This window comes from Homalodisca vitripennis, chromosome 5 (assembly GCF_021130785.1).
Source record: "Homalodisca vitripennis isolate AUS2020 chromosome 5, UT_GWSS_2.1, whole genome shotgun sequence".
NCBI classification, from domain to species: Eukaryota; Metazoa; Arthropoda; class Insecta; order Hemiptera; family Cicadellidae; genus Homalodisca; species Homalodisca vitripennis.
In genome coordinates this window covers 42,136,465-42,148,598 of record NC_060211.1, presented here as the reverse complement: position 1 = coordinate 42,148,598, position 12,134 = coordinate 42,136,465, and the positions used below count along the sequence as shown (strand labels likewise).

The 12,134-nt window shown below is 35.2% G+C and overlaps 1 protein-coding gene across 1 annotated transcript in view; it reads left to right on the top strand.

Annotated features, from left to right (window-relative positions):
* Positions 1-12,134, top strand: part of LOC124362086 (carbonic anhydrase-related protein 10) — a 235,015-nt gene that overhangs the window by 194,171 nt on the left and 28,710 nt on the right. Inside the window, exon 3 of the mRNA XM_046816259.1 lies at positions 8,006-8,056. Within this exon, the coding sequence (XP_046672215.1) occupies positions 8,006-8,056 (51 nt within the window). The remainder of the gene's footprint in view (positions 1-8,005; positions 8,057-12,134) is intronic.

Below are 12,134 nucleotides of genomic sequence, written 5' to 3'. Positions count from 1 at the left end.
AGAGTCTAGCGGGATTATTGTCATACATATTAATAAGTTTTATGAATATTTATAATCCATATATGGCAATGTGTAAATATAAACATTCGTATTTGAACAAAAATTGGCACTAACATTAAAAAAAAAGAATTTATATTTTTCAAAAGGGAGCTGGCATAACTCCAAAAGGCAGGGAACCACCACAAATCTGAACATGTTTCAGAGTCCGAGACGTTCTATAGATTGAGAGCCTCCAGAGACCTGGAAAAGACCAGAAGGTGCTAGAAGTTGACTCCTTTAAAATGTCTTAAACTGTCAGGAGTGGGGAGAATCAAGAAGCCAAGAGGTGGAGAAACTTTGAAATACTGAAGGCTGAGGTCTGCAAAAGCCCGGAAGGTCCAAGAGGCTGTGAACTCCCAAAGGCCAGAAATTTCGAACGATGGAGAGCTGCTAGAGTATAGGAGAATTCAAAGGTGAAAGATTCAAATGCCATGAGGTGCTAGAGGTTGGGGTATGGTGCAGAGTCAATTGTGACACGTACAATATTTACACACGATAGAGTTAGTTTAACCACAATTATCTTTCTCTTCACCTTTCTAATTTGCTCTCACCCGTCTCACATAGTTTATTAGTGATATAGTACATTAGATCACACATATAAAGAAACTTGTCTTGTAATGACGAAACACGAAGTGAGAGACAATAGTTTGGCACTGCTAGACAGCAACAGAACGGCAGGTCACATATCAATAGGGTGGCGGACAGTAAACTGCGACCTGTACAACATTTATACACACAGGGGTGGGTTTAACCTCAATTTTCTTTCTCTATCTTTCTATCATTTATCTGAGTGTCGTCTCACTGATCATAGTGGTGATGAAGTCTGTCACATCACATATACAGTAAAGTTGTGTTATAATGACGAAACACGAAGGGAGAGACGGTGGTGTGGCATTGCTAGACGGCAACAGAACGGCAGGTCACATATCAATGGGGTGGCGGGCAGTAAACTGCGACCTGTACAACATTTATACACTACGGTGGGTTTAACCTCAATTTTCTTTCTCTATCTTTCTATCATTTATCTGAGTGTCGTCTCACTGATCATAGTGGTGATGAAGTCTGTCACATCACATATACAGTAAAGTTGTGTTATAATGACGAAACACGACGGTGGTGTGGCATTGCTAGACGGCAACAAAACGGCAGGTCACATATCAAAGGGGGGGGGGGGCGGACAGTAAACTGCGACCTGTACAACATTTATACACTACGGTGGGTTTAACCTCAATTCTCTTTCTCTATCTTTCTATCATTTATCTGAGTGTCGTCTCACTGATCATAGTGGTGATGAAGTCTGTCACATCACATATACAGTAAAGTTGTGTTATAATGACGAAACACGAAGGGAGAGACGGTGGTGTGGCATTGCTAGAAGGCAACAGAACGGCAGGTCACATATCAATGGAGTGGCGGACAGTAAACTGCGACTTGTACAACATTTATACACTACGGTGGGTTTAACCTCAATTTTCTTTCTCTATCTTTCTATCATTTATCTGAGTGTCGTCTCACTGATCATAGTGGTGATGAAGTCTGTCACATCACATATACAGTAAAGTTGTGTTATAATGACGAAACACGACGGTGGTGTGGCATTGCTAGACGGCAACAAAACGGCAGGTCACATATCAAAGGGGGGGGCGGACAGTAAACTGCGACCTGTACAACATTTATACACTACGGTGGGTTTAACCTCAATTTTCTTTCTCTATCTTTCTATCATTTATCTGAGTGTCGTCTCACTGATCATAGTGGTGATGAAGTCTGTCACATCACATATACAGTAAAGTTGTGTTATAATGACGAAACACGAAGGGAGAGACGGTGGTGTGGCATTGCTAGACGGCAACAGAACGGCAGGTCACATATCAATGGGATGGCGGGCAGTAAACTGCGACCTGTACAACATTTATACACTACGGTGGGTTTAACCTCAATTTTCTTTCTCTATCTTTCTATCATTTATCTGAGTGTCGTCTCACTGATCATAGTGGTGATGAAGTCTGTCACATCACATATACAGTAAAGTTGTGTTATAATGACGAAACACGACGGTGGTGTGGCATTGCTAGACGGCAACAAAACGGCAGGTCACATATCAAAGGGGGGGGCGGACAGTAAACTGCGACCTGTACAACATTTATACACTACGGTGGGTTTAACCTCAATTTTCTTTCTCTATCTTTCTATCATTTATCTGAGTGTCGTCTCACTGATCATAGTGGTGATGAAGTCTGTCACATCACATATACTGTAAAGTTGTGTTATAATGACGAAACACGACGGTGGTGTGGCATTGCTAGACGGCAACAAAACGGCAGGTCACATATCAAAGGGGGGGGGGGCGGACAGTAAACTGCGACCTGTACAACATTTATACACTACGGTGGGTTTAACCTCAATTCTCTTTCTCTATCTTTCTATCATTTATCTGAGTGTCGTCTCACTGATCATAGTGGTGATGAAGTCTGTCACATCACATATACAGTAAAGTTGTGTTATAATGACGAAACACGAAGGGAGAGACGGTGGTGTGGCATTGCTAGAAGGCAACAGAACGGCAGGTCACATATCAATGGAGTGGCGGGCAGTAAACTGCGACCTGTACAACATTTATACACTACGGTGGGTTTAACCTCAATTTTCTTTCTCTATCTTTCTATCATTTATCTGAGTGTCGTCTCACTGATCATAGTGGTGATGAAGTCTGTCACATCACATATACAGTAAAGTTGTGTTATAATGACGAAACACGACGGTGGTGTGGCATTGCTAGACGGCAACAAAAACGGCAGGTCACATATCAAAGGGGGGGGCGGACAGTAAACTGCGACCTGTACAACATTTATACACTACGGTGGGTTTAACCTCAATTTTCTTTCTCTATCTTTCTATCATTTATCTGAGTGTCGTCTCACTGATCATAGTGGTGATGAAGTCTGTCACATCACATATACAGTAAAGTTGTGTTATAATGACGAAACACGACGGTGGTGTGGCATTGCTAAACGGCAACAGAACGACAGGTCACATATCAATGGGATGGCGGGCAGTAAACTGCGACCTGTACAACATTTATACACTACGGTGGGTTTAACCTCAATTTTCTTTCTCTATCTTTCTATCATTTATCTGAGTGTCGTCTCACTGATCATAGTGGTGATGAAGTCTGTCACATCACATATACAGTAAAGTTGTGTTATAATGACGAAACACGAAGGGAGAGACGGTGGTGTGGCATTGCTAGACGGCAACAGAACGGCAGGTCACATATCAATGGGATGGCGGGCAGTAAACTGCGACCTGTACAATATTTATACACTACGGTGGGTTTAACCTCAATTCTCTTTCTCTATCTTTCTATCATTTATCTGAGTGTCGTCTCATAGATCATAGTGGTGATGACGTCTGTCACATCACATGTACAATAAAGTTGTGTTGTAATGACGAACACGAGGGGAGAGACGGTGGTGTGGCATTGCTAGACGGCAACAGAACGGCAGGTCACATATCAATGGGATGGCGGGCAGTAAACTGCGACCTGTACAACATTTATACACACAGGGGTGGGTTTAACCTCAATATTCTCTCTCTTTACTCTTTTCTGTGTAATCTCAGTACACAATATTTGGTGCAGAGCTGTAGTTTCAAGTATGAAGAAAACTCTACTTTAATATTAAATCCTACTATTTTAAAACTATTCCAGTTTTGAGGATGTGTATCTCATTTACGATGTTTATTAAATGTTTCTTTTTTACCAAAAAAAGTAATGACATGTAATAGACCAAGAGAAAAAAAGGCCAATGGCGGAAATTCTCTTTAAGATCTTAACATACTTTCTTTGTTTTATTTTGTCACAATTTGTTTAATACCAGTAAATTTAATGAACTATCTTTAACATACATTTAGCATGTACGCAGACGATTTAAAATTTTACTACGATTTAGCTATTTCCTTATGTTGAATTTTGCTTTCAGTTTTATATGAAGATCTACTAGTATGATAAACAAAATTATTAAGAAACATTTGAAGTTCTATAATATATTTGTGTGTACTGTACGACAAATTCATTAGTATTCAGAGCGGTTTTCAAGTTTAAAAATTAAAATAATTGGGTAATTCTTATTCCTTGTGCAAAGGAGTACGTTTTTACCTAGGATAGTAGGCGAGTGGGAAAAATGTTCATAAGAGAATTAATAATAAATCATTAATAATAAATCCTCTATTATTCCCAATCTGACTAACTGTAACATTTTTTCTGTACTTTTTGTATTATTTACACTCTATTGTACATAACAAAACATTTTCTCGTGGTTAATCATATTCTAGTCTTAGAACTATTTCTGAACAAACGTTAGCTTTTACATGATGGAATGTTTGAGGTTTAAATAGTCATAGAAAAAATATTTCGTTTGATTAAGAATACAAATTAATACATTTTGAATTCTTAAAATTGTGTTTATGCTCACTAAAACGGTATTAATCAATGAAACCCACAAACAGTAAACTATATATGATATTAATAATAAATTTTATTTATTTTAAAATGAAAAAAAATATATATATACAGTATATATATATATATATATATATATATATATATATATATATATATATATATATATTCATGATAGGTAACGGTACGTAATAAAAACAGACTTCCTTTGTTATATTTACTTTTATATAAATACTTTTATTAAACATTTTTGGAACAATTAAAATAAACTTAAAATAAGTTGTTAGTAAAAGAACGCATTTAAAAATAATACTGAAAAAGTGTTTAATAACTAACTAATAGTTTTAAATAATTTTATGTTTACTCAGCCTATTAAAGTAAACTGTGTACGTGTTAACTTAACGGCATAAAATCGGGTAGGGTTAACATGAGCCGATGGCAGGGTTCTGTAATTAGCAGTTCGTGTAGTTGTTGCGTTGATTGTTAGAGAGCGCTGATACTTATGGTGGTAATGAGGTACCTTGGGCAATACTTGGTACTACTTTACTTAACTTAAATACTCAACCTTAAACCACAGAAACATTTTGTTGTGCAGTAATGTCGCAACAGATTTGGAGCTAAAAATATTACTCAGATGCGTTATTTACTGGTAATACACAATAAGTTCAACATACATTTATTTTGTAATTATGTTGTTATTTAGATTACTAAGCCATACGTGGAAGTAAAAAACAATCTAACTTTAACACTAAAATAACTTTAATTTTAAAATAAAGCTGTAAGCATTAGAGAAGTTATATTTCTATCGTTAACGTTTGATTTTGTTTCCAACTCTTTCAACCTTTTCCCACATTACGTGTGGAAAAGAAAAGATACCTTAAGTGAGAAAAATATATGAACGTCACTCTTATTTTGTGACTAATTAAATATAAGAACGAAATTGAATGAATTTAAAAATTCTTTAATTTTTTTATAACAAATTAAAAAATCGTTTAAGATTTTATAAGTTTTATTATATATTGGTTTGAATCAAATCAAAACACTTATTACACTATCCAACTTTACATAATCTTTGCCGTTAACCAAATAAGAAAATATTAAACATACAGGACATCCATACACGATATATGTTTATATGGTATACACAAAACCATGTATCCTTAAACAATTTTCAATAACTGAAAAAGATGGGTAAGTTAAAACTATTGAGCCTCATTCAAACTGTAAAAAGTTTTACCGCAGAGATAATTCGTAAAATAGTAATAATAACAATATGATTCGTTACAGGTACAATATAGTCGTACAACGAGAGATATATGAATACTCGCCTTCGGCTCACTGGGGCTACGCCTCCAGGCCCCCAAAGTGGATGCTTAAAAATTTGGGGATTAGATGGATTTGGTGATTGGTTAAATTCGGACATAAGGTTTCGTGTTCCCTGCTCTATCCGATTCCGAGAATCGTACGGGTCATATCGCTTCGCTAACGCTCAGCCAATTGATATGTGGTGTATAATAATAATCAATAGACATCGTAGAACAGTAATTTATGTGTTCGCGAAATTAGAAGACAAGAAGAATTTGATGGTAACTAAAGTCAGCGTATATCACAGTTTAATTTTCCGGATTCACCCAAACTTTTGACTTTGAGAATAGTTCGTAAAATAGTAATAATAACAATATGATTCATTACAGGTACAATATAGTCGTACAGCGAGATATATAATATACGATACAACAAGATTCATTTGGATTAAAGGTGATGTTCAAATACCATTCGTCCGAAAATACTACTTTTAGCTAGCGGCAGCTCCCTCTCCCCACAATTCTTAACTCTTTCTATTGAACAAAATTATTCTGAGATTTTTTATCCCCAGAAACACTACCACATATCTAAGACTGGGTGAAAATTAACGGATCTTTTTTAAACCGAATATGTTCAGATTTGAGATACATTGTCTTGGATAGAGTTACTATAACACAAAAATCCGCGGAGTAATGGGTCTTTCCCCAGGAATGAGTATTCGTTATTTAAAAGATCCAAGTAATAAACTAAAAAAAAACATCAATTTCAATGAATTGTGACGGGATATGAGCATTTTAGTAGAATTTGAAAGCAATGTTGTTTTAATTGTTATTTGATTTAACGGCTCTCAGGATAAGTTCATGATGCTTTGAAATTTTCAATTGACAATCCTTATTATTATGAAGTTTAAAATAGCACTTTAAAACATACTCACCAAACAGAACTTAATAAAGAAAGTTTTGCCTACAATCTACTTTAAAGTGGTTATTTTTATGCTTAGTCTCAGGATTGATGGAATTTAAAAAGCAATTTTTTCCCAGCAATATTAAAAAAGCAATGACAGCAGGGAGTAGAGTTGAGTTTGGCAATCCAAACAGAATCTGTTGCATTATAGATGGCGCTGAGTGTCGAGGCGGATAATTGCAGATAGACAGACAGACGGTTGCGTCTCTTAATTTAATCATTCGGAGCAGCGCTGATTCGCCTAACCTGGAGATCTTCGTTAAACAGTTAACATCCTGCGGCTGATTCGAACCGACTCTCCTAATATTCATGACGTATACGTACATAACAATCATAATTTTAACCGTCGTGGTTCTTCAAATCAATAAATTGTGCTTGCTAGTTTTTTAAATGCTTTTCTTCAATAACACTTTTGTAAACCGATTGTCCTCATTACAAAGTTGTGGTAGATTAAAACTTACGTATATTCAAATATGAAACACATGCGTGACGTTCCGTGACGCAAAACAAACATTTAACCCTATACAAAGTTTACACCCACATCCGTCAAATGAAGTAGTGACTTCAAAAAACATTATCATTATTATTACTGGCACACTTTAGTATTGTTAAGTTTTGAAATAAGTTCTTGTTGATTTATGAATCAAATATTTACTCTTTATTAATACCAAAGTATATCCCTTGTAAACTGAATACTGTTTACCAAAGTCAAATTTTAATTCATTAATCCTCTCCTATGTAAGTAAGTAATATATTATGCTATTTAAAAAAAATATATATATATTTTATATTTTTAGCTTAATGTATTCCTTACTTACATAGGAGAGGATTAATGAATTAAAAGTTTGGCCAAAACAAATTCAGTTTAATTTTATATATCTATATATATATATATATATATATTATGGTATTTTAAAAATATGTATTATAAATCGAACATAAAATTTAAATAAGCGAAATTTCAGGTAGTAGTATCCTAAAATTGTAATGATAATAAACGGACTCATAAGATCTTTTCATCTTAACCATACCTTTTTCAGAAAAAATATTTTTATGATGTAAATTACACTAGTTATTTATAAACTGTTAGCAAAATTGTATGATTATCTCCTCGTTATGATACAGAACAGAATGCAGTTACATAATACGAATTTAACGGAAATATGGTACAATTTGTAATAGGGTAATATAAAATATAATTGTTGATTAAGTTTTAAAATACATATTTTTCTGTTTCAGTAACGTCAGGAGTGAGCTGGGAAGAGTGGTGGACATATGATGGAATATCAGGTAATGTCTATTTAGTAATGTATGCCATTGTGTAGACTACTTATAAAATGAAAATCACCATGGAGTCTACCATGTCATACCAGTTTTACTGGCAGACCCTTTCGTTACCTTGTATTAATTAGTATTTGGTACGTTAGGTGGCATTTTGATGATACAAACGCTTCATACAGAGAAGCTCTAACCAATTAATATAGCGGAAAATATAGAGCGCCTGAAACACGGTGAGTGAGTTCGGCTATGAGCACCTGATACGTGTCCAGCAAAAGCCGGTGACACCAGATGCAAGTAACTTAAACACGGCTAGAGAGAGCGTGAGTCGTAACCAAGCAACGACGTGAAACACGTTCAGCGGGTGCCTGAGACGTAACCATTGAGAGCCTGAAAAACGTCCAGCTAGTGCCTGAAACACAACCAGCGAGTGCATGAGTCGTAACCAGTAAAGACCTGAAACACGTCTAGCAAATGCCTGAGACCAATGAGCGCTTGAGACAAGGCGCGTGGAACATGATAGCCTCAGTAACAACCAGTTGCTGCTGAAACAAATGCATTCTGCACATAACCTATTACTACTAACCAAATAAGATATGACTTTGATGACCTTATAGTTCCAGCCCAAGTATATTGGTAACAGAGATTTTGGCAAAATCCATGGGTAATATTAATACTTTTAAGGTAGGTCTGTTACCAATCCTATATGCTTTACTTTGAATGTGTTATTGCAGTTTTATTGGCTATTCCAGTAGATAAATAATGCCTTGATAAAGGTGGCCTGACAATCTATACCGATACTTCTAAGTTTTCGATGGGATAGAATGATTCAAAAAGCTTCCGCATTTCAGAATCCGCCCAACTTAGACACAACGTGTGAATAAAACGAGAGTTTTGTTCAGTGCCTCTTTTTGAAGATGCATGTAGTGAAGTTATCACAGTCCTGGGTAGTTATCATGTTACAAGCGCGGTGGAGTTCGTAGTCAGCTTCAGTTTGCATTTATGGATGTTGCAATTGCAATAGCAATGAATAATTTACTGTTATTTTGGCAGAGAGAATGGCACCAAATGAGTTTCATTGTACGTAGCAATTCTATATGATAGGAGTTCGATGATTGTTGAAGTGACAGTAATAAAATCCATTGTCGCCTGCTCTCATGATTTTGTTTTGGAGATGTCGGGAAGTGGATTAGTTTTTTTGATTTTCCTGATGAATTCGTATTTGATAGATCTAATCGAAGTACCTAAACAATTCAAGGCCAGGTTGAAGAAGCAATGGTGGTGAAGAGGATTGTATTTAATCCGGATAATTGAAATGTTTTGTCTCTTATCCCGGATCAGCAATAACACCAATTTCCGTTATCAACTTCCTCGTTCACCAAAGGGTACATTTATTTCCTGGAGGTTGCATTGAGAATTTCTTTCATTATTGATGCTCACGCAAGGTTCCTATAGTGCAGGGGTATCGATTGTTAAGGACAAAAAGCTGAGGAAACATTTTCCCTTGCTTCCCGAATAAAAAGATATTCGTAATGGGTGAAGTTGTGGATAGAACACATAAGGAGGGGTGGCGAGCTCTATATCTCAGTCATTTTACATTGGAAGAAGGTGGGGGTAGATCTATCCCAGTCTCTTCCAGTTAAAGCGGGTATTACCTCTTTTTTAGGGTAGCACATTGATGAACATTAACCACTTCACTTACACCAATTCACCCTCGGCAGAAAAATAGACCTAGCTATCAACTATATTACACGAATATCTCTAAATTTCTGTAACTGATGAGCCAGTCCTGGACGTTCATGGGGTTGCTCAAATTTAAATGAAATGTAGGTTGTCGTGTACCCAGTGTATATTTAAGGTTTAAACCAGCCAAACGTGTAACCCTTAGGGGGTGATGGATGCCTAATAGTGGCTTATACATTCAACACTAGGGTTCTTCAAGTTGGCTATGTGAAGATGTTATGCTAGATCATAATAAAAACCAATAGCTGTGGGGTCGGATAGTTCATAGACTCCAAGGGAAAAAGGGATACTACCATGGTTACAAGTGACTTTTCTTTTATTGCTCCCCTCCTATCACCATCCAGTACCTTATTTCTCCATTCTCGGTCATGATTCTAATGTAAAAAATCAAATTTGCTATGAAAACGGTGGGAAATTCTTTATGGACGGATTATTATGTACATAGTTAGTGCTTTGAAGCAAGCAAGGATAAGATAGGGTTACTAGAAAAGAACGCGTAGTAATAGTTCTTATCAAATAGACTTTTCTAACACCTTACGGTATTATATAAGATATGAAAGAAAGACCATATAAATATAGTACGAAATTTGTTTAATTTACAACTATACATATATTATGTATCTATAAATAAAATGATTGTGTAATATACTACTTTTTTAATATTTGAACGTAAATTTAATAAATGAAATTATATAGTAAAACTAATAATGCATAGTTGCAATTATGCATAATTTTAAATGACACTACTGTTCTATCAGCAATTGTATATATTCCTTATGAATTTACTTGTTACATATTATTTAGAAGATTTCGAATTTATTAACAATACAATTTATTCATAACGTAATCACTAAAAACGATCTTCTTTAAAAAAAATACCATATAATTATGAATATTAAATATGCTTACAGTCACCATAAACATGGTTTATATTGACGACTATTTGTTCAGTGCATTTCATTTCTAAAGTAGATTTTTCGTTTGAAAACAATTTTAGATTTAGTATTTGACTTTGGCAATACGTAATTTATTAATCATTTGTCATCGAAACGTGATTTTTGATTGATTTTAGTCTTGCAGAGTTTATCGTAAACAACATTTGAGTGTGGTTGCATGAGAACTGATTATGCAGCAGTTTATTATCTTATTACCCATACAATTATTACCAAATTCATCCATCAGATCAATTATTAACAAATTTATTTCAATTCAAGTGATACAATAAACAATGAATGTGATCTGAATATTAACCCAGAGCGATCGTTTAGTATGCAGTACATTGGTATGTGACATTTTAAATGCATGAGAGATGTTATCCATTCATACATAAATGAATAATAACAGTTTTGACAAACATATCACTCTCAGCCGCTGTTCTCTTCTCTCAGACCAGAATTCACAACAAATCTTAATGTTAGTGGGGCTCAAGATGCTTATTATTTATTTAATTTCTATTTTCTAACATCTTTATAGGTTAATTTATCAATTTAAACAATTTATATTTGGTCAAGCTGTTCAAGTAATGTACCATAAACGCAGTTGTCTATATAAATTGTATCAGTCTCAGTGTTTATCATAATTATACGTAAATTTCACAGTTATAACAATTTATATTTGATCGGCCTATACTAGTAATAAACTGTACGTATTATTGTCTATGTATTATATTTCAGTTTAAGTTTTAATAAATGTGATAAGTTAGTTTTTAATTTTAACCGTTTATTTTGATTAAGCTGTATAAGTGGTATACATTAGGTATGTAGCTATACCCTCGACCTTGCAATGCGAGGTCGGGCGCACAGTTACATGCCTCCTGTTCCGGTCGCGCGCACAGTTACATGCCTCCTGTTCCGGTCGCGCGCACAGTTACATGCCTCCTGTTCCGGTCGCGCGCACAGTTACATGCCTCCTGTTCCGGTCGCGCGCACAGTTACATGCCTCCTGTTCCGGTCGCGCGCACAGTTACATGCCTCCTGTTCCGATCACACACAGTTACATGCCTCCTGTTCCGGTCGCGCGTACAGTTACATGCCTCCTGTTCAGTCGGGCGCACAGTTACATGCCTCCTAGTGCCCGTATATGTTACAAATAATTTTTGAGGAAACAAAGCAGCCTTAAATGTTATACTGACTTGTTTCGGAACTAAGCCCATGATCACAGTAACAGTATATCACCTAAATAATATAATAAATATAGACAACAATACATATCACATGTTTCAATAGACTATGTTGTTTAATTGGAAATTATTCATACACTTTACGTGGATTTTTCTCTTAATTTATTTATGTTTCTAATATAGGCAATTAATTACTAATTTTTATTATATTAATTAAGTTTTTATTTT